Raw genomic sequence first — 26,911 nt, 5'->3', positions numbered from 1 at the left:
GAGCTTCCCCAGCAAACCGAAAGCTTAAACACTAAGCGTGGACGAGACAGTGTCAGTGTCAGCCAGGACAGGGGTGGGGCAAAGAAACTCTAAAGGGGAGGTGTGGTGTTCATATATTATACTGATGAGGACAATAGCATGTGCTCTATGCTAATACAGCATCTGTAGGGCTCAGAAGCAACCAGGATATGGACCACAGTGCCCAGGCAGACTGATAAGGGCTTCCTGACAGGTATCTGCTCCTGTAACAGGCATAGCGTGATGGCTGGAGCTCAGGTAGGGCTCTCGGGATCCTTCCCAGAGCCCCAGGTTCAGCCAGACCCAGACTCCGACTCTGACTCCGACTCTGAGGACCCAGCCACGGGCAGCGCAGGAACTGGTGCTGGCTTGCAGAACCCTTCTCAGGTCATTCATAGCGGCCACTTCATGGTTTCATCTCCGCACAGAGACTCGCTACCTCGGCGACGTCACCACCGCACTGAGCCTGAAACCACTGATCCCCGGAGCACCGACCCGACCCTGACCCGGCTCTTCGAATGCATGAGCCTGGAGTACAGGTGAGTCTGAGAGCCCTTGCACCCAGCACATATTTAACATAGAACTCCCCAGCTCTTTAAAAGCATGAGTCCAGCATGCTGGGAAGGCTGGGCTGTCTTGGCTGATTCACTCTCCAGGAACCTGTTGCTAATTGCAAACTGACATCATGTTCTTGCCCATTGGGTTGGGGTGTGAATTCTGCTCAGGAAAGGCCATCCTGGGAGGTTTCAGGGAGAAAGAGATCATGCTGGGGAGTCTGCCAGGGAGCAAACTGAGAAGTTCCTCCTCTCTTAATATGTAGCTTAACCAACCCTTCGCCTTCCCAGAAGATCTGTAGTTACTGCACTCAGCTGTAGCATCATCATGGCCAGGCCCTGCACACTCTGTTGAGCAGTAGCGATCCTGTGTCTAGCCAACATTAAAAGTCACTATCAGTCTTTGGCAATCCAGCTCAGGAGTCCTGCTTTCCCGTTTTCAGCTCTGCCTACACTTCCCAAGGTTGTTCCAGGATGCACAGCAGCACTTAATGGCTGGAGGACTTCGAGAGGTTTTGTCCAGGGCCTCACGAAATCTTGCCCCCTTCCCTCCTGTGCAGTCACCTTCTCACACCGACAAATGAGTGACTGCATTGTTCCCCCCATCCGCACAAATCATACATAGACATCTCCTGCAAGCCCAAGGAGCTGGGGACCTGCTCATTCCACACACAGCTCCTCAGTGACAATAGGAGAATCCGCATCATGTCTCTCAGTGCCTTGATCCATATTCTTGGATGCAGCTCCCCTCTTTTATCAAGGCCTTGAGCTTTCTCAGGTCTAGCATCAGGGCAACTTACTGTACAGGTCTCAGTGCAAAACTATTTGCACAGCTTTCCTAAAACATCCAGGTGAAGATGTGGAACAATGATGTCTACTGATGTCCCAGGGAAAGAAAACCCGAGCAAAACAGCCTTGAAAAGTTGCCCAACTCGTGGTCCCTTGCAGGTTTTCATTTGATTGCTAGCTTCAGCAGGGTGTGCCTTGAAGTCCTTGGGAAAGAGCTCCAAGCGACGGAACACATGAGCACTCTCAGAGCAGTGCCCGTGCCACCGGCTGCTCGGACAACACTCCACAGGGTACTAGTTGCCACATAGCTGTGTACTTTTGGCCCATAGCCATGCATCTGCATGCTAGACCAAATGATTTGCTCACAGTCAGTGAGGTACAACTTTCCTCTATGGCACTGGTGAGGAGGCTGGTGCCACGCAGGAATATGGTGGGCTTCAGCATGGGCAGGGCCCTTGGTGACTCAGCTGAGGGTTGTGCATCCTTCAGGAGCCTGGCACTGTCAGGCACATCACCCCTAGGTGCTGCACATAGGTGACAACAATCCACTGGTAGTCTCGCTCTCATAGCCGCACTTTTCTTGCCCTACTCTGAGTCTTGCTGCATAGAGCTAGAGGGGCAGACACTGCTCTGCCCAATGGTGTCCAAGCTGTTGACTCCTGAGAGACACCACAGCCTCCACTGTGACTGGAAACATCAGCAAGAGGAAACTCTAGCATCTGGGGGGTGGCCCCCAGGCAGAGAAGAAAGGAATAGGGTGCAAGCGCTTTGGCAGTGGACTGGATGGGTGGCATGCCACCAAAGGCTGGCCCTTACACTGCAGATAGGGCTTCATCCCACCAGATTTCTCTAACCCTCAGACTGCTTCTGGGCTTCGCTTCCCTCCTGCATTGAGGATGATAGTGCGCACACCAGCCTCAAGCCCAGCACCATGACAAACTGCAACCACAGCTGAACAGTAGTCGTCAGTGAAGGGGATCCCCACCAGCTACAAAGCATAGTGCCACTGCTGATGGCCACCCTGGAGGACAGAGCACTAGAGATGTCTCCTGGCTATCTTGGTGCAAGACAAGGTCTTGCTCAGCACCTTTGGGAGAAGTTCATGGTCTGCCATGGTGTCGGGGTAGCTGCAGGCCATGGGACCCATCCAGGGAAATTTTGACATTAGATATTCCCCAAACTTCATACTCAGTTCATATCTCTCCCAGAGGTGCTCCCATCCTCACACACTGTCCTCCTCCAGCTCTCAGCTGTAATGCTCTGCAGCTTGCCAGCACCTTAAAAACAGGATTACAAGAAGCACTGATCAGGGTGTGATGCAGCCCTGGATATGCCTCTCCATGGCTGGGATCAGACCCTGGCTGCAGGTGGCTTTAGAACTAACTACTGTGCTGGCTAGCTGCTGCTCAGGCATTTGTTTTCTCCCTTTGGAAGCCCATCACATCTTTGCTAATACATTTTTGGCAGACTGGCAAGCAGCAGTTGGAGCAAGGTATCAGAAGGGAAAAATGGAGCTTAAAAATATTTAGCTGACCTGCACCTTTAGTCTTAGCTGATTAGACTCTCTGCATGGTTTGGCATTTTGCACTCTCTCTCCAAGCCCAGGTTCCAGGGTATTGGTGTGGCACACCACCTCAGTTGGAGTGACCAGTCACATATCCTCTGATCTTTAGGGGTGCATGCACCCTAGAAGTGGTGTGCACAGTTATGTTGTAGAGTAACGTCTTAATGAAGCAGACACTATAGAAAGGTACAGGTGGGGAGGCATGTCTGGAGTCTCTAGTCCAACCCCTGCACAAGACATGACAACTCCAAAGCCAGATCAGGTTGCTCAGGGCCATGTTCTGTTGAAGTTTGAAGGAGATGAAGGATGGAGACCCTATCGCCTCTCTGGGCCCTGTCCCAGGGCTGCACCACTCTCACAGCGAAGAGTGTCCTCCACAGCTCTAATGGGAATTTCCTTTGTTCTAGCTTGTGCCCATTGCCTCTTGTTCGTTCTCAGCACATCTTTGTACTGTACCTCTTTTGGGTAGTTGAAGACAGTAAGTGGATCTTCTCTTCACCTTCTCTTCTTCAGGCTGAACAAACCTAGCTCCCTCAGCCTCTTCTTGTATGTCATGTTCACCAGTCCCCCAACCATCTTAATGGATTTCACTGGAATTACTGTAGTTTGTGGACATCTCTCTTGTATTTTGGAGGGACAAATCTGGACCTAATATCTAGACATGGCCTCACCACTGCTGAATAGAAGGGAATAATCACTTCTCTTGACCTGCTGGCCAAACTCTGGCTGTTGCAGCATACCCATTCCCGGTTGTCCAAAGCCTGGTTCACACCGTTTCAAAGGCAAATGTGCTAAACTCTCTCTAAACTATGTCACCGCTTTAATGACTGTAGCTGAGCAGTCATTCAGGTAGCTGTAACTCCTCCCCCCTCCAGCATTCCTCTGCAGCACTTCACAGCCCTTTATGCCAGTCCTGTCTCAGTGTGAGCAATTGCCCCAAGGATCTGCCATATTATCCATTCTCCCCTTTCTGTGGGTCAAACCGTTCGTCACCTCTTTGCTGGGAAAGAAACATTCCCTCTCCACGTCAAGGCTTGTTTCTAGCAATGATTTTTTTTCAGATCTCTCAAAGAGTGGCAGCTCTTCCCACCAAGGTCTTTCTCCCTGTGCTGGAGACAGGGATGCAGCAGTTCCCAAACTGTTTGTAGCCATTTTCCAGGACGCTGCTCTCCTTCCAGGAGCTTTTCTGCCAAAGAGTTAATCATTCTCTTCCACTCCATACTCTCTTGCAATCTGCTACGCTTCTTGAAACCCTTCCTTAGACTACCATTTTTCATGGCTCCTGCAAGTGAACTTCCCTGAAGCACACTGCATGTCCCCAAGTTCCACCCAAAAAGCTTAGCATGTGGACCTGAGCTTGTTTCAAGAATTGATCACCTTTTGGCCTTGGCACAAACTCCACATCTGAGCAAGCTCCTTTTCTGGAGCTCTTTTTCCCTTTCCTGAGTAACTCAGAGTGTCACTCCCCAGGGTCCTACCTCTCAGGGCTACTCTTCTGGGCTCGCACACGTTCCCATCAGGTCCTTGTAATACCATTACAGGGAATTATTAGATGGCTGACTAGTCCTGGGGAACTACACTCCTGAAGGGAGAAAAATCAGACAGAGATGAAAATTGCAAATTGCAGACACATGTCATCCCCTCTTGCACATGTCTTTAGAAAAAACTTTCTGCAGTTGTTTCAAGAATACTTTCTGGAATAACCACCTTGCCTCCCCTGTAAGTACTGAGAGTGGAGATTTAGCATTTAGGGATCAGACTGGGAAGCAACTTGGAGTATTAACTTGGTCATCCTCACATGATTTACAACAAGATGGGCTTTACTTATACACTTGTGTGCCAATTCGGTATTAATTCATCCTGGCAGGCTGATAGCTTCTGAGGCTTTCCTACACAAAGTGAAATTGCTGCTATAGGTTTGCCATATTCTCTAATCGCTTCTCTAATTCACAGTGCCTTAAACATCTATGCACAGATTTGACCATATCCTGTGTTTGCTGGGTCTCGCTCCTCCATTTGATGAGACTTTGGTCTTACCCAGACTAAAGACTGTCTCATATGCCCTGGCTGCAAGGAGTAAGGCTCTGGACATAGGGGACAGGGCTCAGTGTCGATAGCAGCTCCAGCTCAGGTGGTCCGCAGATCTCAGCGGGCCTGGGAATTGACTGCATAACATGCACCTTCACAGAGGGGAGAGAGGAAAGGCTAAACCAGGTGAGGCCAGCCCATGCACACTGCAGTGAGAGTGTGCTGTGGTTTGCGGTGGGGAGCTGCATGAGTTTTCTTTGTCATGCCCTGAGGATTTTGGGGCTGTTCCTGTTCAAACACTGTAGAGAGAAGTTGGGCTTGTGTGCGAGTCTGTTCCCACACTGAAGAAGAGTGGGGACACACCTCTAGAGATCACCAAAATAACTGGTGGTTAGGCTTTGTGGAGATACTGCTAGCTTGACTCACAGCTATCCAGCTTCCCAGGCAATTATTTGCAAGAGGATTTAGATGACTTCCCTTCTCATCTGGGGCATTTCATGCTTTCTGTGCACTGGGGTAAATAGCTGCTGAAGAGGCAAGAGTTGTAAGGACACAGGCTCTTCTACCCAGGACAAATACACAGAGCACATCCATAGCTAATCCCAAGTATAGTCCATTAATACCTTTGTCACAACATGCACCCAAATTACCCCTGATACTCCCATACCAATCTCCACTGTAATGCCTGCCAGAGCAGAGCTCGTACCTTCCAGAAAAGAACACAGTAAACAGTAGAGCTGGCGGAATACTTTTTTCATCAATACAACATTGTAAAGAAAAGAATTCATTCAAATAGTAAGGACATTTTTCATGACCATTTTTCATGATTTGAACATGAACGATCTCTTTTTGCTTTTTGGCATTTTTCCAGAAAAATGTGGTTACATTTTTAACTTTCCGTTCCAGATTTTGGACTTAAAATGTAAAGATTCAAGAAAAAAACATGACTTTGCTGAAAAAAATTGTGAGAAAGTGAGCAGGAGATTTTAGGGGTTCCAGGGAAAGCTGTTGTTTTTTCAGCCCATTTGGAGCCAGCTCTACCCCTGCAGCCTAGGGAATGAGGGGGACTCTGACAGCCCCATGGGGGGACCCTGCTCCTGGCTGCAATATTTGCACACTTGGGAAGGTTAAGGCTTTTCATCCCAGGCTTGTAGCAGCAGGAGGATTTTCAGCCTTGCTTTGCCCTTCTTGCTTCAGCCCATTTCCCCTTGTGCAGCCCGTATCTCACAGGTCATTCCTCCCCTTCCACCCTTGGCATTTATGGAGGACAAAATACTCATTTTGTGGTGAAAGCAGGGGCCACAACACCTTAAACTTCTGGACAGGCAAAATGAATCAGAGAGAAAACAGGTGCTACCAGCTGAGACAGACTCGGTCCTGAACGGCTTTGGACAGTTCGGTCACGGGCTGAGCCCCATTTCCACCTCGCCCCAGCTCACAGAAGTCACTTTGAAGGTCGCGGGGTCTTTTTCCCTGCCTTCATGGCTCCCCACACCAGCTCCCCTCCCTCCCTCTTGCCCTCGCTGCTGTGGCCTGAGCCCAGGCAGGGCACGTAGATGCCGGGGCCTGAGGATAGCCCTGTGATCAGGCCTGCAGCCTGATCAGAGAGGTGGCCCCAGGCCTCCTCTGGTGCTCAGGGCAGCCTGTCCGGGGGGGCCTGGTCCCCTGCCATGGGGACACTCCACCACTGCCTCTCCCGCTGCCCCACTGTCCCCATGCTGGGTGCCCTGACCGCCCCGCTGGGGACTCTGAGAGTGACCCACGCCTGCTGCTGCAGTGACCGGCTCTGACCCTTCCTCTTTGTGCCTCCAAGCCGACCCTCCAAGCGGGGTGGTGCCAGGTCTGGCCCAGCCAGAGGCCCAGTGCTGCCAGGACAGGCCGCTGCAGTCAGCCTCAGTGCCCAGGGAAATCTCACTTCCCCACTGTGGCCGAGACTGCATCCCCTCCTGTCCCCTCCACCCCTTGATGGGGTAAAGGCCTGTGCCACGGCCCACGGGGTGTCCCAAATCACCCTTGTGGCTCAGCATGGGGTTTGCATCCACCTCCTCAGGGAATTATTTCAGGAAAGGGTGGGGCCCTTTTAAAAGCAAATCAGGGAGCAAAGATCAGCCTGATAAGCTCAAAAACCCAAGGGATTATTAATGGGAGAAAAAAAGGCAGTTATCACCTAGGCCCGAAGTCATCTCCCCCTTGTCTCCATGTGCCCACGGGTGGCTTCACAGCCATGGCCTGGCCCAAGGTGCCTGACCTGGGACCCAGGGCTCAGGGCCGGGGCTCGGGCTGTGCCTTTAAGCTTCCTGGCGGCACGCAAGGCACCATTAGCGCAGAGTGTGGCTGGGTAGCCTTGACCGGCAGGATTTGGCCACATGCCCAGGAAACCTGGCCCTTCCATTGGCTCATCTGCTTGGCACTGCCGCACTGTTTGCCTTGTGCCACTGGGGAAAGTTCAAACTCCCTGGTGATAGTGGAGTAGCCGGTGTGTAGCCAAGTCTTTAACTCTCTGCAGGCTGGAGCCGCAGGGATGTTGAGCCCTTCCCCGAGCCCCGGAGGGCCACCTGCAGCAGCAGGAGCATGCACACCCTGGGGCTGCAGGGCCCCGTGACACCTGTGTGGAGAAGGCCTCTGTGGCTCCCTGAACCTCCAGCTGCACCTAACCCTTTCTCAGACAGGATTTGGGCTTGTCCCACTTTGTGCAGGACAGCCGCTCCACAGTTTGAGGAGCCCACAGCAGAGCCTGGCACTGCCACCGTTGTTGGCTATCTCACTGTGTTGGGGGTGCAGTGGGCCTGGGGCTGGGTGAGCGGCCAGCGGCCTTGGCGATCCTGGGGTAGACTGGCACCTTCCACCCCAGTGGCTGAGAGCACCTGCTCCCCAACATGCTCCTCCATCAGGCTCTGGAGTTGGAGGGCATCTCAAGGATCCCTGCTCCTTTGCCCAGCCCCAACAGGATCAGATGGCAGTGCTCTCCTCACCTGTCTGCCCCTGACTCTCTGCTCAGCATGCCTCCCTCCAGTAGCTGGGGTCTTTCTGCAGACACTGCTGCCTGTTAGTGATATTTTGCAGCAATGTCAAGGATGGCACACTGTCTTGCCACCTTCCTGCACCATAGATCAGGACAAGAGTGCCTTCAGGGCTTCAGCCGTAGCCCCAGGCAGTCAGCAGTCCCCAAGCGGCTTCAGAGGGAAGTGCTGGCCCTGCTTGGTCGGCCCCGTTCTGCTGCATAGCGCTCCTTGCAGAACTCATCAGCACCCAGTGATCAAGGGAGAGAGCCCTGCTTGCAGGAGGACATGTGATACAGGAGTCCATGATGCTGCGTCAGGGAAAAGAGTTTTCAAGACAGACTGGGCACAGAGTCTTTGTTAGAGGATGCATGAAGGAGACTTTAAATGTTTGGACAAACAAGCATGCTGCTGCTTAATGCATTCGCTGGGCCCAGCTTTGCTGCCCCAACACTTCCACAAGAACATACCAGGATGACATCTTTCCATCACACTGTCTACAGGATGAGTTGGGAGCAGCTGAGCAAATACTGGCAGTGGAGAAATATGGCACCCCTATGCTCAGTCCAGCCTCTACCTTTTCCCCTCCCTGCATGTAGAGGGAATCCATGGGACCTCAAGCAGCACCTATGACTTTAAGGGAAAAACTTTTGGCACAAGAGGGATAGGAAAAAGTGCAGTTGTGGCCTTACTCATGCTTTGTGCTCTGTGTGCTTGCACTGGCAGTCTGGGCCTGTATTATGCCAGGTTTCTCCATGGAGAGATGCTGTATAGCCCCCAGTCTGCTCTCTAAGGGGCCCTCCATTGCAGCAGTGAGTGAAGCCAAGATCAGCCCCTCCACAGGATAGGCCCTGGAGTGTGGGAGAGCGGTGGCAGCCATCTGGGCTTACAGAAAGAGGTAGAAAGGACCCCAAACCAATAACAGGAGGGAGAGTACCAGCAGGATGGGGCCGGGGAGGCTGGTTGGGGTGGCAAGTGCTGCATGACAAGGCAGAGGGATCCCAGCTTCCTCTGCAAAGCTCCTTGAGCAGAAGAACCCTTGCGATCCCTACGTGCAGTGTTGCTGTGTGCATGTGAGGGTGACGTGTCTCTCAACTAGAAGGAAATGAGTGCTGTGGCTGGATTAGTGAAATGAGGCTGCCAGCACTGCCGACTCCATTAGGGACATCACTACCACCTCAACAAGCTGTAAAACAAACACTGCTGCCTCCGGGAGCCTGGAAACAAGGAAAGACGGAGCAGCGCCTGGGCTGCAGGGGCTGATCTTGGCTTCCCAGATGAGGAATGTGGGCCTGATCACTGCTGAGGGAGCAGGTTTTGCAGTGGGGTGCACAGATTGGCAGGGCACAAAGGGGCATCCAGGGCAGTGCTTAGCTGGAGGCAGAATGGGTCCAGATCACTGCGCCTCTTTTGGGCAGAGGTAAGCATCTGTTAATGGCCTCAGGCTTGTCATCCTGCCTTTCCCAAGACTCACCCAAACAACTTCCCCTCACCCTGCCCATCCTGCTGCCTGTGCCTGGCCACTCTGCTGAAGGCAGACTTTCCAAGTCTTGGCTGGAGTTAAAAGGAGTGTCTGCCCAAATGTCATGATGTAGCAAGAGCCACAGCAGCACATGTTGCTGGCATCTTGGATGGCTTGACAACTTCCCTTCTGACCCCAGCTGGTGCCAGGACGTAGCTGGCACTCATTGAAGGCTGCAGGGTCTCTTCCCACAACCAGCTGCATTTCGAGTTTCAATGAATCAGTTCTTCCATATGCTATGCTTTAATCCCAGAGGTTTGGGAAGCCTCTTGTGGGTTTGTGAAGCTCCCCATTTACATCTGTGCTGCTCTTAAAGAGTGAACAGGAGCTCAAGAGTACTCCCAAATTCACCCGCTGTGAGCGGGCCAGGCAGGCAGTGTGTGACTGAGCTATGCAAGTGAGTTGTCCGACTGCACATGCTTTGGAGCTACCTGGCTGGAGGCCTTAGGGCTGCCTCAAGGCACAGTAGGTCCATCCTCATGAGGCCCCTGACCAAGAGGGCTCTGGGATGATCCCTCTCTGCCTCTCCTTTGCTTGGTATTTTAGTGGGAAGCTGGTGTCTCCAAAGTGGAAGAATTTCAAGGGGCTGCGGCTGCTTTGCCGGGATAAAATCCGTCTCAACAATGCTATCTGGAGAGCATGGTACATCCAGTGTGAGTATGAGGTGCCAGACCCTGGGTCCTTATTCCTACTGAAGCTTGGGTGATGCCATGAGGGAAAGGGGCAGGTGCCGGGGCAGTGGAGCTTCAGGCAGGGCCAGGAGGGGTGCTGGGCTGTATGCCCAGGCATCCTTCCCTGTGCTGACAGGGAGCTGTGAGTAAAGTCTGATTGTGTTTTCCCCTGGGCAGATGTGGAACGGAGGAAGAACCCCATGTGTGGCTTTGTCACGCCCCTGGAGGGGTCAGAGGCCGATGAGCACCGAAAACCAGAGGTAGCATAAGGGCCCTTGCAGTCCTATGGGTCAGGGACAGGTCTGAGCGCATGGGTGGGAGCTGGGGCCACCACAGGTGGCAGAGCCACCCAGCTCACAGCATTTGCTATATTTGCCAGGGAAAGTGTTTCTGTAGTGGCCCAAGGAAATCAGCCTTGGCTGTGAGCTCATGGGAGCCACTGGCCAGGAGCAGGTTGAAGGGCTGGCTGTAGGGCTCTCATGCTGGGAGGGCATGGGCCCAGGGGTGCCATGTGGCTGTGACCCCCCTGTCATCCTGCCTCTGCCAGGCTGTTGTACTTGAAGGCAACTATTGGAAGCGCCGCATTGAGGTGGTGATGAGGGAGTACCACAAGTGGAGGATCTACTACAAGAAGCGGGTAAGTGGCACTGTCCCTGCTGCTGTCTCCTCCATGGTAGTGGTGGTGGTGCAATGGGCTGGTAAGGGCGCCTGACATGGCAGTCATAACTGCGAGAAGTACGCTGACCTAGAACTGGCCATAGCAGATTCTCGGCTGGTGCAGGAGGCAGAGGCTGGCTCCCACCAGGGCCTGTGCCATGGCCCCACACCTGCTGGTGGAGAAGAGCTCTGCAGAGACCCTGGCCTCAGCAGTGCACAGAGGTGTGGCGTGCAGTCTCGCAATCTGGCCCAGGATGACTCTCCCTTGCCTGTGGCATGATCTGGGGCTAGGGTTTGCCAGGCTGTTGTTGGCAGCTCATGCACTGGGCTGGGGCTTGCCAGGCTGTGGCTGGCAGTGCACCCATGGTGCACGTGCTGGGTGGGATGAGCAGGGCCATGGCTTGCCCATGGCTCACCTGCTGGACTGGGATTTGCTGGGCTGCAGCTGGCACCCATGGTTCACTCATGACTCACCCTGCCAGCACGTGCTGTCAGGCAGGCACAGGCTGGCCTGGGGTGACCCCAGGCAGGTGCCTGCTTTACAGGCCTGCCATCTAGCGGTTGCATGAACATCTCCATGGCCCTTGGCCATGCGCCATGTGGGGTGGAGCGTGATGCCAGCCTCCTCCCTGGCTGCCCGCTCAGGCCTGATAAAGCCCAGGGTGCTATGAGCCAGGGCAGGGTGCTGGCAGCCTCCACACCGTGTGCACCACTATGCTGGGCTCCCACTGGCTCAGCAGCAGCTTGGCCATTGGCATCACAGGGAGAGGCCTAGGCCCTGTAAAATAAAGGCGGATGCGAACTCATGGTGGCCTCAGCCAGACCCTAGAGCGGGCAGTGCGTGGGGTCCTCCACACTCAAAGTAGGTGACCAAGGGGCATGAGGGCAGGGTCCAGGCTCTGTTCTGCAGAGCTCCCCAGGGACCCTTGTCCTGAGCCCTGCCACCTCCTGCCCTGCCCCTAGTACCACCCTGCACCTGGGGGTGCCAGCCCCAGTCAGGGGTAACATGTTGTGTTCTCCTTCCAGCTCCGAAAGTCCAGCCGGGAAGGGGAGCTCTCCAGTCCAAAGCAGGTGAGTCCCCTGGGGAAGGGCTTGGTGGAGGGGGGGAGTGGGGCACAATGTGGATCCCTGGGCTGGGCTGTTTGGGAGAAGGGAGGGCAAAAGACCCAGGGCATGAAAACTCCCAGTGGGTATGGTGACCTGCTGAGCAGAAGCACTTTGAATGCCAGGTTCTTCATTCCATGAGGAGCAACACACGAGCCTTGAAGTTCTGGGTTGATAAATACAGCAAGGAGTGCGGGAGTCACCCAAGGAGAGAGGCCAGGGAGCAGGGCATAGGCCCTGCTCACAAGAGATGCCCACTGGGCTCCTTTGCTAACTGTCTCGTGCAGGATGAGGATGTCTGGAGGCCAACAGAGAAATGGTGCAACCAGCTCTTCTGCAATGTGGTGCCCATGCTGCTTGGGGATGAGGAAGAGGACCCTGGGGGTAGGCAGCACTTTGACTTGGACAGCTTCCTCTCAGACATCTCTGACACCCTCTTCACCATGACACAGACACCTAGTGCCCACCAGGCGCTCCCAGAGGATGGTAGGTGCCCCAGGCCATGTTCTTACCTGAGGTGGAGGACAAGGTCCAGGCAGCATGGTCCATTGTAGACATTGCTTCCTCTTGACTTAGCCCCTGAGAAGTTACTGTCTGTGTCCTTTGGAGAGCAGCCCTTGGAGCCCCCTGGCAGTGATCAGGGCCCAGGCATCCCTTCTGCCTGGGGCAGGAAACAGGGATGCTCTTGCCGTACAAAAATGGAGCAAGGAGTTGCTGGTAGCTCTTTACGGGTCAGCCTGAAGGCTTTCCCCAGGGAAGCTGGGGTGTGGTGCTGAGGGCAGTGTTTAATAGCAGTTAGTGAGCCCAGGGGAGGAGCCAGGTGAGCTTGTCTTCTTCCTCACCTCAGCAGAGGCCTGCAGGGCTGACCGCAGGAAGCACCTTGCTGTGCCAGACCCCCAGGACAGCTCTACAAGGCCTGGGCAACCAGCAGGCAGATTCTGCTTGCCATAGCCTCTATTTGCTGTCCCTTCCTGGCCTGGTCGGGAGGGTTCCTCTGTGTCAGGCCTCTCCAGGGAGGTCCTATGCCAGGATCAGCTGCTCTCTGTGGTTCTTGGGCCCTGGATGAAGCCCCAGAGGTGCTGAGAGGCAGGATGTTGGGGACTGGATGGCTCTGGAGGCTGGGACTTTCCAGGGCTGGCACTCCCTCCCCTGCCCTTGTGCTGCTGTGGGGCAGTGTACTCTACTGTGGTGTGATGCTAGGATGCCTGGGAAGGTGGTGGCAATAAGGCAGGCATGATGGGAGAGGTGGGATGAGCCCTGAGAGGAGGGGACTATATGGACACAGTAGCCAGGTCCTAAGGCTGCAGCTCTGCCTTCTTCCAGCTTATATTGGGAATGCTGATATGATCCAACCGGACTTGGCACCCCTGCAGCCCAGCCTGGACGATATCATGGAGATCTCAGGTAGGAACCAGCCTGGTTGCGGTGCAGAGTTCCAGCTGCAGACAGTCCACTGTGCTCTGCCCCCCACAGCAGGGAGAAGTGAGGAGGTAGAGGGCTGCCAAGACAGCAGCAGGGCCCCAGCAGCTGCTGCTGGGAGAGTCAGAAAGCACTGAGCACCTGCCAGCATTGAAAAAAGTCAGATGCATGGGCCATGGTACTGTGTTAGGCTGTAGGGCAGGGGCTGCTGTGCTGAGGCCAGAGCCATGGCAGGTCAGGAAGGGCCTGGGCAGAAGCTGTGGAAGGGAACTTCTCCAAACAGAGGATCTTTCCAGGAGTGTGAAACCACCTAGGTTTGGCTGCAGACACAGGAAGGTCAACTGCCCCCAAAAGAGGAAACCTCTAGAGAGAGCAGGTTCTGTGCTGCTGTGTCCCCCCTCCTCATCATGCACACCTGCACCATGCTGGCTGATCCCAGCCAGCAGGCAGCCCCAGGGGGCTGGCTTGGAGCTGGGACCCCAGTGCTAGCCAGTGCTACAACCCTTGGGGGCAAGGCACTGCCCCACCAACCTGGCCACAAGAGAGGAATCTGGCACTGGTTCCAAGACAGGCTGAGAGGGAACCAGGGAAGCAGGCAATGGCAGCATCTTCCCATGGGGCTGCCATCAGCTCTGCCATGCAGGATCTTCCTGCAACACAGGGCAGACAGGCTACTCAGAGCCTACAGTATGCTCAGGGCTTGTGCAGAGAGAGCTGAGCATGGAGGGAGTGTGTGAAATGAGCAGAGGAGAGAACTAGGAGCAACAGGACTATCACAGGGAAGGAGAGCTGGAAATGGTGGAGGGTAGGAGAGCAGATGCTAGCACCACACTGTGTGACCATGCTGGTGTCTAGCAGCCCAGGGATCTCCTGGTGGCAGTGGGTGGGCACAGCTTGCAATGTTCTTCCAGTCCCCATGTCCCCTCATGCAAAGCCAGCCCTCATGTGTAGCCACACAGTGTCCATGAGTTCCGTTAAGTCAGTAAGGATGCATCCCAGTCCTGGCTGCGCTGTGCAGTGCCCTTGTGGACTGTGCCAGGGCCAGGCACCACTGGCACATGCTGCATCAAGGATGAGCTCTTCTGCCTTTGAATGTGCAGGAGTTGGTGGCCTGGGGACACTTTGCAGGGTGGGAGCAGGTCTGGCCTGCCAGGCTGGGTTCTCTTGGGTAGCCAGCAGCCTTAGGAAGCACCAGTGTCTCTGGAGCCCTTGTTCAAGCTCTGTGCATCTCTGAGTGCCCTGTGAGCTGAGCCTGGCCAGGTCCTCCTGGAGCTCCATGGCCAGGCTCCACTTCCCACTTCCTTCTGCTGAAGGAAACGAGTGTGCTTGCACCATACGGCTGCAGGGTGTTGCAAGACCAGATGCTGACAGAGAGCAGGGGGCAGGCAGAGTCTGATGGGCCAGGCTAGGTGAAGGGATGCCCTCTGCCAGCACCATATGCTAGCGTCTGAGTGGATACAGTGGGAAGACCATCACCAGCCTGTCCCAACTCTTTCCCTCCAGAGACCACGATGGGGCAAGCCTTGCTGGGGGAAAGACTCTGCTCCTACTGCTGGCCCTTTGCACCCTGTCTCCAGGTGCCCTTCATGGGTGTCAGTAACTGGGAGGTGGGACAGCTTCAAATGAGACAAAATGATATTTCACAAATGTCCCTTCCTCAGGAAGGCCCCTCATGGCACTGGGAAGCTGCTGTAGTCCTCTTCCAAGCAGTGTCTCATGGCAGTGGTGTCATGTCCAAGACCCCAGCACCTCTCCTTGTGGGTCTGATTGCAGTCCATGCTGCCCTGGGGTCCCTGCCAGCATGGTCCCAGCATGGCACAGGCTGCCTCATGGTCAGCAGAAGGAGGTGGCAAAGGGCACTGTGGTGCCCATCTGGACAGATATGTTTCCATGAGCAGCAAAATCTTTTTTTTCCCTAGACAAAAGGGCTACGTTTTGCACTGGGGTGTTGTCTGGAAACAGAGTCTCATTGCAAGCTACTAAATTGCAGGAAACCCTCCCTTCCCTTTTCTGCCAATGCCCATAGGCTCTGAGTCTGGGGTCCACTGGTCTAAGGAGGATCCTGAGACCAGGTGGGTCAGAGATGGCACCCCATCTGTGGCTTGCTGTATGCCCTGCTGGAGACAGGTTCATGTGCTACTGTGCAGGGCAGCACTGCACTGGGCACACTCCAGGGTGATGCACGTGGGGAAAATTTTGTCCAGGACCTATCATTTCCCAGTACTTTGCACAGAGCAGCTCATCCTCACCTTGGACAGTCTATTGTCCAGCAACAGCCAAACATTGCATCTGTGTGTGCAAGTAATGTGAGCATCAGCAGGGTGACAGGATGCAAGTGTGCCCTGGGATGTGCACAGGGGTGCACATGGGGCAGAGGTATCAGAGCAGAGGTGTGTGTGTACACCTTGCATCGGGCAGTGCCAGGCATGTGTTGTTAGGTGTATCTGCACTGTGTGGAGGGGCAGTGTGACCGGGGTACATGGGGCTGTGGCTGTGAGTGCAGGGCTGTGGGATGAGTAGGGAGAGGACACCGGGGGCCCCTTTTCAGGGAAGGGACACTGGTCATGAAGGCTGGGCACTGGGTGCCAGAGCTACGGGTGCCAGCTGGCCCCGACTTTTGTGGCTGAAGCTGCTTTTTCTAGCAGCATGCACAATGGCTTTCTGTGACTCAGGAGTGAGGATCCCACCCAGCCGCCTCATGCAGAGCACCGTGGTGTGAGTGTGTGGGGTCAGTGCCTCAACAGCCCTATCAGGCCTGCAGCTAAATCCACATCTCATGGGCAAGGCGAGCAGAGCAGAGCTGGGGCCCCAGGCCTCCTGCAGGGTCACTCAGTCTGTCACCGTGTGTGGTGGCTGTCACAGAGCTTGGTGCCTGTCAGTCAGCGAGTGCAAACCAATCCTCAAATGAGGAACCACCTCGCGTCCTCAGCGGGTGCCAGAGAGCAGTGTGGGCCAGATGGAGAAGTCCTGATGGCAGAGGCAAGGGAACGGCCCAGCCTGGTGTCCGAGTGCTGCTGGCACCGTGTTCCAGGTAGGACATGCTCCGGGCACTGGGGCTCTCGGGTCCAGGCAGGCCAGCCATGGGACAGCATGGCCCCCTTAGCACTGCAGGGCTCTCCCAGAGTCCCAGGGCAACACCAGAGGGTCCTAGGTTTGGGAAGGGGCTCTGTACCCCAGTTGCCTCTAGAGAGTGGCCCCAGGTTTGCACTAGATGTCGCAGACCTGGTGTGCCAACAGCAGACTCTTCTCACCTGGAGTACCAGCACACCCCAGCCATGCTGCGCGGCTTGGGAGTGGGCTGGGGTGATGTGACAGCAGAGAGGAGCGTGGGCAAGAGCTCTAGCATGGGGAAAGAGCAGGAGAAAGGGAGGAGAGGGTGCCCAGGCGCTCCCAGCCGCTGCTCTGGGCAGCACCCTCTATCCATCCTTACAGCACAGTCAGAAGCACAAGAGGAATCGAATCTGCAGAGCTGGGCACCAGAAATGCCTATAAATACATGCAAGCTTCAGTGCTGGTGGTTTGGTCCCAGGCCTGGGGACAGCCTGGCATGGGCACAGTGAAGGGCAGGGACATCTGAGGTGAGCTGGGTGCTCTGCCCTGGGGAGGACTGAGACCCTGCCTGGCAGTTCTGCACCCCATGCTGAACACCAGCCCATGGAGAGGGGCAGGGGATAGCTCTGTCCTGCTCCTGGCCATTCCCTGTGTCCCCAGCCCTGGTCCAGGTGACACCAGGAGCAGACAGGGCTCAGCTCCAAGGAGGAGGATGTGCTGTGGCCACTGGGAAGGACAGTGGGGCTGGCGAGGCTCCAAGCACCTTGAAGAACATTTCCAGTATGGCAGCACTGGGCTGGTGCAGGCAACGGCCGATCCTCCATCTTACCACAGCCCCTAACCTAGGGCTGGGAAGAAGCAGGGTGTCAGTGCTGCTTCTCACCAGGGCTCACCCATGCCTGTAAGCTGCCGTGGCATGGAGCCAAGCACCTTGACCCAGCTGGGGCATGCAGGCTGCAACTCCTGGGGAAGTCTCGGGGCTGAGTGGGGCAGCTCAGCAACGACACTACCCCATGTCTTACTGGCGTTATCCTAAGCCAGCTGTGTACTGTGTTGCATGGCAGCACCAGGCTCCCCAGGTTCATTGTTGCTCTCAGCTCCGTTGCATCTCCTGCTGTTGGCACATTTGTCCCTCTGACATAGACTCAGAAGGGTCTTGGGCCCAGAAGTTTTGCCTCTCCCAGTCAGGGCACTCCTGGGCATTGGAGCCTGTGTGCCAGAGCTTCATGGGAGAGCAGAGTCCTTGCAGCCCTGCCAGTGCCCAGAACATGGCTAGGGAAGCAAAGACAGCCTGGGCACTGCCCTTGCTGCAGGTGGGCACACAGAGCAGCAAGCTACCTGGAGGCAGAGATGTTCGTGCCAGCCCATATGGGCTGGCATAGCAATGGAGGGACAGCCCCGGTGCTCCCTGCCAGAGTTACAAGTGCTCCTGTCCCAGGGTGGCTGTTCAGACAGAGAGCCCCTGCCAGGGGCTGTCAGGCATGTTGCTGTGCCTTGTGTGCAGCCTGCAAACCCAGCTAGTGCTCCTGTTCCATCATGCAGGGAAATACCCTCCAGACACACCTGGCAGCCCCATCCCCTCTCCACAGTCATCCCCATGTGTCCTCAACAGGGGATCCATCTCAAGGGGCCCCAAGGGCAGGGGGTGGCACAGTGCCATGGGGAGACGCCCTCCCAATGGCAGCCTGTCCCCAGTGCTAGCATGGACAGCGGCAGCTCCAGCACTGTGCCGAAGTGTGTGTGGGGGGCATCTGACGTACTTGGAGAAGCTTGTTTCACCAGGGAGGCAGCTGGCCAAAGTGTCAGGCCAGCACTTTTTGCTGTGGTGTCTGAGCCTGCGGAAAGAGCAGGGTTGTGGAAAGGGGACAGGAAGGGAGAGGGAGTCGCGGCAGGGTCACGGGGCTCGGCTTCGGGAAGGCCATGGGATGTGGTTAGCCACAGGCTGCACGCAAGGCAGCGCAGGGTAGGGGAAGCAGAGACGGCAGGGCAAGCGAATGCTCCAGCCTAACGCTGGCCCCAGTGGGACTGTCCCCCATGGCTCAGGGCCAGTGTGACCTGGTCCTCTGAGTTACCCCAGCCATGGCCTCGAGGCTGGCCCCACAGCTGACCTGCAGCCTGGGTGGACTGATCCCTGTGAAAGGTCAGTGGCTGGTTCAAGAGGGAGCCAGAAGGCCACAAATGCCACTGGGAGCAGCCTCATCCTGCAGATTACACAGCCCTTGGCTGGGTGGGAGCAGGCTGGGGATGGGATCCTCACCCGCCTGGGTGGTGTCCCTGGGCACAGGGCGGGTTTTCCTGTCCCTCTGCATGTGGCAAGGCTGGCCCCAGGCATATGGACTGTCTCTTCCCTCTCGGCATGTGAAACTCCAGCATTTCACAACACAGCCACCAAATCTGCCCATGAAGCCAGGAACTGCCCCAGCCCCTCAAGGTGAGCACAGGACTGGTAAAGCTCCACCAGTGCCAGACACTGGGTATGACTACCCTCTGGCCTGCCCCAGTGTTTGTCACCCACATCTCCATGAATGGCTCAAGGTGCAGGGTCAAGGACATCAGCAGGGTTGAAGCAGCCCTGGCACCCACAACCCTTCCCACTGGCTGTCTGCAGCGGAGGCAGGAGCTGTGTGGATGAACAGGCAATGCCTGGTGGCACATCCCCTCTGTCAGCACAGCACTGGGACCACTGTGTAACCCTGATACCTTGACGACAACGCTGGCCCCAGCGAAGGAGCTCTGATCCTGACTGCATTACTGGCTCTGTGGCTCTCACCAGAGCAGGGCACTTACACAGTACTGTTTTCCAGCCATGCTGACCTGGTGGCCTGGCCTGTGGTCTCCCAGCTTTACCGCCATGTATCAATGTATCTCCACTTTGCCCTGCAGATATTTTCACTAGCCACCGGCCACTGCCTTCACAGACGCAACTGGGCTACCAGGAGCCGCACTGCTTCATGCCCATGGCTGAGCCCCTGTACAGCAGTGGGGGTGCCCAGCCTGCCAGCCCTGCCAGTGCCCTGATCGGGCCAAGGGGGTTGCCCGCCAGCCCTGACACCCCACTCCCGCCCAGCGGCCTCCTCCAGGTGAGCAGGGCTCCGGCCCACAGCCCACGGCTGCCCCAGTGCCCAAGCCACCTCTCCTAACCCCTCTGTCTCTCTCACAGGCCGGCAGCACATCCCAGGTCAGCCTCCACGGCACCTTCCTCAGCTCTGAATTCCCCCCGCCTCCACTGGCCTCCAGCTCGCCTGGTGGAGCGCCTGGCAGCCTCAGCCCCGAACTCAAACACAAGCCCTTGCTCCAGTATGCGTTCCCCAGCAAGTGCCTCGGCATGGAGCCATTCAGCTCTCCCTACTCCACCCCGAGCCTGTCCCCTGGCACGCCACTGCTGGGCCAGGATCCCCACTACCCCCCTGCCTCTGTCCCACGCTCCAAGTTCCCCTACCCCAGCTCCCCTGGCTCCTCGCTCATCTCCCACTCAGCCTCTCCGCTCTCCACACCATGCTTTGCTCAGCATGCCCCAGGCATTGGCTACACCATGGACCTGATGCCTCCAGGATACCCAGCCTTGGCTGGCTCCCAGCACCTGCCCCATATGGTGCTGAGCAGTCCCAGGTTTGCAATGCCCAAAGGGCTAGCTCAGACTGGGGGCAGCCAGCCAAAGGTGAAGCCCAGCAGCACCAAGGTGAAAAGATCCCAGGGGCCCCCCATGCCCCCACACTTGGCTGTGCCCAACCCCTGCCTGACCCAGCTGCTGACTACAGGTAACCCTGCCATGGAGGGAGACAGGGTGTGCAGGTGGTGGGGAGAGGGGGAAAGGTGCAGCATGACACAGCTGGGCTGTGGGAGAAAGGGAGAGGGCCAGACCCCAGCTTCCTCCTTGGGAAGAGGACATGAGGGATGCTGGCCAGGGCGCATGGCTGGTCCTGGACCTGGCTGTCACTCAGTGAGGCAGGGAGTGGACAGTCAGTGCCAAACAGCAGCAGGACCCTGGAAGCACCAACATACCTGGACAAGGATTTCTGCATTGTCCCCCTGAGCACAGCATGGCAGCTTTTCTGCTCCAGCCATCTCTGTGAGGAGAGACAGGGTCCAGCCAGACCTGGAGCTTAGCCAGAGACACTGCTGCAAACTCCTGTGTGTCACCAGTCTGGTCTCCATAGCCCAAACAGGCTGAGGGGCTGGTAGTGTCCCTCTCCAACCTGGTGCCAGCATGTGCAATGTGACAGGCTCCACAGAGGCTTGTCATATGTAGCCCCGTGCTTGGTCACAGCTTGCTGAGGAAAGGCCCAGAGTCCTCGCCTGCACCAAGGGTCCCATGTGAGGACGTACCCACCGCAGAGGGCAAAGGCACAACTTCAACCTTCCCTGTGGCTTGGGCATCCACCACAGGGCAGGCAGGGAAGGGGCTGTAACAACACTGGTGCTTGGGGCTGGTTGTCTCTGTGGGGCATGAAAAGGTGACCCAAGCACCAGTACCACCGTGCAGCAATCTCCTTCTGCTCCCTGTCCTCTTGCAGCCAAACAGAAGCCAGCCCTGGATACCCCGCACATGCACAGCGCTGGGCTCACGCCCACATCACCTGCCTCCCCGGTAAGCACTCACCTGCCCTCTCAGATTGGGAATTGCCCTCCTGGTTGCTGGGGCAGGGGTAGAGCCACCCTATGGTGGGGGGAAATGGGACTCTGTCGGGTCCCCTTTGCAGAATGGGGCTGGACAGGCATGGGGCAAAGGAGGGGGCATGTGGCCAGGGTGCCAGGGAAGGCTCGGCAGAGACTGAGCAAGGCTGGAAGGGAGCACTTAAGTGTTTTCTCAGGTAAAAGAAACTGGGCAGAGCTGAGGAACATCCCACTTGTAGGGATCTTCTCTTTGGAGATGCCTCCCTGGGGGTTATGGGGCCTTGCAGCAGCAGGCATGGGGGTCTGCTCATGCCACTCGGGGGCTGTGTGGGACCATGTATGGGATCCTCACGCAAACGGGGCTGCATGTCCTCCTTCCCAGTTCTGTTGCGGGTGTCCAGCTGTCGGTTCCTGGGCACAGACCAACCAAAGGGGTTCTTTGCCTTGGGGAAAGGTCCAGTCCCCAGTGTGCGTGGGGCGCTGCCCCCCCCCCCCCAACCTCTCACTCTCTTCTGCCTTCTCTCAGCAGCACAGAGGTGTCTCCGACATCCCTTCTGCCTTCCTGCCCAGACTGGCCCAGCTGAACCCAGAACTGGCTCCTGGCTCCAGCCCTTCCCAGGCTGTGCTGGGCCCGCTGGTAGGCACCCAGCCAGGACCACTGCTGGTCCCCAAGGTGGAGCGGCTTTCCCCCACATTGGCCTGCGGTGAGTCTGGGGCAACCCTCAGAACAAGGACATGGCCCACCTGGCTCTGCAGCAATGCATACCAGGAGGCCCACGGCAGAACAGCACCCCAAGGACCCTCTGCAGGCATGCAGCCCTGCGCTCCTGACCTGGGACCCTGTGGTGGCCCCACGCAGCCAGCGTCAAGGGCCATGGATGCTTGCTCAGTTCATTGCCAGAGTCAGGAGCCCCACAAGCCCTTCCATGCGGGGCTGGTCATGGGTCTGGGACTACCCCAGACGACTGCAAGTGCAGCACACTGCAAAACCCCATTTGCTGCAGGGAGAGAGAGAGACAATGCAAATTGTCTGTGGGAATGTTTCATTTCAGCTTCAATTCTAAGTACTTACAATTACCAAACTGAGTATGGATGATTTCTTTTACAATTACCAAACTGAGTATTGAGGCACAGCCCCTTCACCTGGTTCATTCTTCACAGGCAAAAACAGAAGCAGGAAAAGACAAAAAGGAGCAAAATGTCAGGCTGCGGTTTTGAAAACCCTGAGCTTGGTTTTTGAGTGGGAAACACCCTCCTTTCACTCACAGGAACCAGAGTGTAGGCTCGAAATCAGGCTCTTGTGTCATTTCCAGTTTCACTTTGTCATTGCAGACTACAGCCTTTCAGTCCCCCAGGACATTCTCCTGGCAATTCCTGCCCTCAGAAATACTGGCAATTCAAAATGTCATGCCCCAAATGTTCTCATTTTCTGAGCAGTTTGTAAAATGAGTGTGATTTCCTGGGTGGAGTGGGATGAGAAAAGTCAATAAGAAGTAGTTGGACACTAGACCAGAGGTCTCCATCAGCTAAGGAGGGTTGGCTACCCCTAAACCAGGATTAGAAGTGCAGACTGCTCCTCTCTGCTCATCCCAGAGCCAGCCTGGGGGCCCTGGTGCTAGCCACCATCAAAAGGGAATGCTGCTGATGATGGTCACCCCAGACCATCTTGTTTCGTTTTCCAGGCAGCGACTGGCCCAAGCCCAGCCAGGCCTCCCCAGGACCCACTGGGGGGCTGAGCCCTGGCATCTCACTGCATCACCAAGCTCCTCGCCAGGGCAGGCCTGAGTCCAGCAAGGTAAGGCAGGAGCCAGCACTGCCCTCTGTGCGGGGGGGACCAGCAATCTGTGCAACCAGCACCCCCTTCCCTACTGACCCCTAAATTCACCCCCATCTACTGCCGCTCCCTTGCTGTGAACACTGGGCCAGCCCATCACCCATGTGGTGGGAGGCACAGGGCCATCCCTGCTGTCCCCTGCCAGGAGGCACCTGACTCTGCCCTTGCCCACAGATGGAGAGCCGTCGCATCACACATATCTCTGCTGAGCAGAAGAGACGTTTCAACATCAAGCTGGGCTTCGAAACACTGCACAGCCTGGTGAGCACTCTGAGCGCCCAGCCCAGCATCAAGGTGAGTGCACAAGGCTGTGTGGGCTAGCCGGCTAACCCTGGGCACACAAGGACAAGGCACGTTACCAGGGGACCATGTGTCCCAGTCTGCACCAGCATGCAGGGCTCCAGCTGCCATTCTGGCATCCCTCCTGCCCTGCACTGCCACCCTGTGGGGCAGCCGGCAGGGCTGGGAGGGGGCAGCCAGCCCAGACCAGCAGCAGTGCAGGGGCCATGGGCCCATGCTGGGCACATGGAGTCTTGCAACAGTGGTCTGGGATTGTCTTGGAAGCAATGCCAAGGCTTGGCAGCTGGCCATGAGGCACACAGTGCTACCAGACCCCTTGGCTGCCTCCACCTTCACCTCTGGCTGGAGCCTGCACAAGCCGTTTGCCCAGATCTCGGCACAGGGTGCCCCATGCCCTGCCTACCGCTGGGGTTCCCTTTGCCGTCTCACCCCCTACAACCCCACAGGTCAGCAAGGCCACCACCTTGCAGAAGACAGCAGAATACATCTGCAAGCTGCAGCAGGAGCGGGCAGCCCTGCAGGATGAGGCACAGCGGCTGCGGGAGGAGATCGAGGAGCTCAACAGCTCAATCAAGTAGGGAGGCATGGCTGGGGGGAGGTGGGAGGGAGCTGCTGCCTGGGTGGGGAAGGACAGGCAGGGTGAGGAGCAGTGCCAGGGAGACCATAGCAGGTCTCTTGAGCACCTCCCGGGGAAGCAGGAGCTGCATTTGACTGTGTCCCCCCAACCCCTGTTTTGGGGGCATGCTCAAGAGGCAGCAAGATGCAGGACTGGATTATGGATGTGTGCCTCACAGCTGTCTTGGGAACTGGATGCTGTGGCTGAACAGATGTTCTGCCTGTTCAAAACGCTCAGAGTTGCTGAGTGCCACTGAGAGCTGCATGTCCAACCAGAGCCTTTCCCCACTGAGGCAGTTCCCCTCAGCTCACAGCCTCCTGAATGCAGCAGACCCATGGCATCTCTTGTGTCCCCACAGCCTGTGCCAGGAGCAGCTGCCTGCTACGGGGGTGCCCATCACGCGCCAGCGCTTTGACCAGATGCGTAGCATGTTCGATGAGTACGTCCGTTCCTCCACACTGCAGAACTGGAAGTTCTGGATTGTATCCTTTGGGGCCGGTGCTTGCTCCTTGTTCTCCCCCCTCCACTGAGCTCTGGGGTCCTCCAGTCTGCCCACTCTTCCCCAATTGTGTGAGACACCTCCAGCTCCAGGGGCTCTGGGAACCACAGGGGAATGTTTCTCAGTCAGTGGCACATGCTGGGAACACACTGAGAAGCCATGGGTAGGAAGAAGCTCCCATTACAAGGGAACAGAGAATAGGAGTAAATGGTCAGTCCTCAGAGAGAAGAGAAGTCACCAGTAGGGCTGAGCTGACCATCGCCATGCAGGAGTGAGCTCCTGGTGACATAGGACCTGGCTCTGAGATGCCAGCAGCCATCAAAACAGATTAGGAAAGAAAGAGAAACAAACTTGGGGATGTGATGACATAGCCTCCATGGCCAGTGTGGCACACCATGGAAACCCAGGGGTGCCCATGCCCCAGGGCAGTTCTGGGCTCTGCATGGTGAAAAGGATGGAGGAGACCAAGAGTCAGGGATGGTGAAAGGGCTGGACCAGCATCCACATGAGCAGTGATTAGACACATGAGGCCTTGAGCCTGTGAAGAGATGACTGTGAGGTCTACAAAATCACAAGTAGCAGAGACATAGGCAGAACTTACTGCAGAGAGCAGGGTCAAAGCAGAGGTGGTTCCTCACATAAACTTTTGGGGGAGCTATGTTGCTCCTTCCACAGGACATTGGGGATATGAAAGCTGATATGGGCTCCAGGAGAAGTGGTCAAGATCATAGCAGAGGAGTCTGTTGTGGATTACTGAATACACAGAAGTCACTCATGGCACAGCGATCCCCAGAGGTGAGACCTGGAGGCTGCGAGTATCCAAGGAAAGATACTTGCTTGTACCCTGTCCTGCTCTTGGGCACTTGTGGAGGACACTGGGCTTGCTTCCTCTTTGATCTGATCCAGAAAAGTTGTCCTATGTCTAATTACCTGTTCCTGGCAACTTCAGCTGCAATGTGGTTACACACCTCTCCCACTACTTGCCCTTGGCTGTGTGGTGCAGGCCTCCAAGCTGGTCCCTGGGTCCCCACAGGTGCCCCTTGCACGTATGACCACATGTCTGAGTCCCTTATGCTGCAGTGAATTACCCAAGGGAGGCATTCAGGACTCTGGTGTCAGCACTTTCCTGCTTCCCAGTTGGGTCCTACAGGCGTTCATGTTTCTTTTGTCCCACAGCAGTACAGCCTGGTGACCAACATGGTTCTGTGTCAAGGAAGGCAGCCAGCAGCCTCTGGTCTGCAGCAGGGAGCCAGGAAGGTTGGTCCTGCTGCCTGTAGGATGGTGCTGACTGCACCAGGAACCAGCAGGAAAAGGAGTGAGGAGATGGTGACCTTGGCGATGCTGGTCCTTAACTCCTCTGCTCCTATCAGTTTAGTATCATCATCCGGCCCCTCTTTGAGTCTTTCAACGGCATGGTCTCCACAGCCAGCATGGAGAGCCTCACTCAAACGTCTCTTGCCTGGCTGGACCAGCACTGCTCCCTCCCGGCTCTTCGGCCCAGTAGGTAGCCCTATTCTTCTCTGTGGTCATGCCGAAGAGGCCAGGTTGACCAAGTGGCACAGACTGCCCACTTCTGGAAAATCAGAAGGGCACAAGGACAGAGGCGTCCTGGGGAGAGGTGGGGTTGGTGCTGGACACTGCCTCAGCCACATGGGAGAGAAGCACCTGCAGGACATGTCCTGGGGCAACCCTTTTCCATGCTCCTTTCAACTCCATGCTCCAGCTCCTGCTGCCCTGCCCTAACCCAAACTGGGATCCCAGACCCTAGCTGGGCAGAGTTAAGCCATCCACAAAGCCCCTCAGGGTGGGTTTCTGTTCACCCTCTCTGCATGCGGCAGGGAGCAGTCATGCAGTCCCAGGGGCCATGGCAGGGCTGAGAGCAGGGAAGGGAAGAGCCATCTCCCTCGGGGAAAGATAAACCCAGGCCCCTTCCAGCACTTTGCAGCATGGAGCATGCTGCCAGAGCCCTGAGCCCTGAAGGCAGGCTGCCAGTTGTGGTAGAGGAAGCTGATGAGTCCCGTGTGTCTCTCCACAGCTGTTCTGAGCTCTCTCCGCCAGCTGAGCATTTCCACCTCCATCCTGAGTGACCCAGCTTGTGTCCCTGAGCAGGCGACACAGGCGGTGACAGGAACAGGCCACAGCACCAGCTTCTCCTAGCTGCCCACAGTGAGGGGCCTTCCCAACGGGAACAGCCTTGGCAAGATGCTCGGTCCTGCAAGATGAGCACTCACAACACCAGCGAGCGGAGAAGGCCCAGGAAGACAAGAATGCCTCCATGGCATGGGTCTGCGCTCAAGGCACCAGACAGTGACTGGTGGAAGCTTGGTGGGGGAGGATGTGGGCCTCCCTCTCCTGCAGATGCAGGCTTCAAGAGTCCTGTCCTGGAGCTTGTAGCCAGCAAGCCACAGAGGTGGGGCTGCCGCCTGCCCTGCGGGTGTCTCTGAGTGGTGCCCTGCTACCCCAGGGCCTGCTCAGACTCCAAAGCTGGCTCATGAAGTGCAGGCAGCACCCAAGTGGCGGGGCTCCGCATGGAGCCGCAAAGCTCCCTCAGCAATGATGCCACCTGTCTCGCTCTGCCCAGGAGCGGCTGGTGGTGGGGCTGGGCTGCGCGGCTGTACCTGTGTGATAAAGGACTCGCTCTGTTTGCACGCTGGTGTGGTTCTTCCCGGGAC

General features: G+C 56.5%; 1 protein-coding gene across 1 annotated transcript; it reads left to right on the top strand.

Moving 5' to 3' along the window:
* Positions 1-261: 261 nt before the first annotated feature.
* On the top strand, positions 262-26,562 carry MLXIPL (MLX interacting protein like). Its single transcript, XM_026084263.1, has 17 exons — positions 262-557; positions 10,021-10,127; positions 10,323-10,405; positions 10,693-10,782; positions 11,829-11,873; positions 12,194-12,392; positions 13,230-13,325; positions 19,218-19,456; positions 19,537-20,134; positions 20,891-20,964; positions 21,517-21,694; positions 22,673-22,785; positions 22,999-23,118; positions 23,571-23,698; positions 24,099-24,222; positions 25,610-25,739; positions 26,275-26,562. Exons 1-17 carry the CDS (start codon positions 262-264, stop codon positions 26,394-26,396), a joined length of 2,742 nt encoding a protein of 913 aa, XP_025940048.1. The 3' UTR covers positions 26,397-26,562.
* The last annotated feature ends 349 nt before the right edge of the window (positions 26,563-26,911 follow it).

Source organism: Apteryx rowi, unplaced genomic scaffold (assembly GCF_003343035.1).
Source record: "Apteryx rowi isolate R43461 unplaced genomic scaffold, aptRow1 scaffold_632, whole genome shotgun sequence".
NCBI lineage: Eukaryota > Metazoa > Chordata > Aves > Apterygiformes > Apterygidae > Apteryx > Apteryx rowi.
Note: the sequence above shows the minus strand (reverse complement) of the source record. Positions and strands in the feature narration are given on the sequence as shown.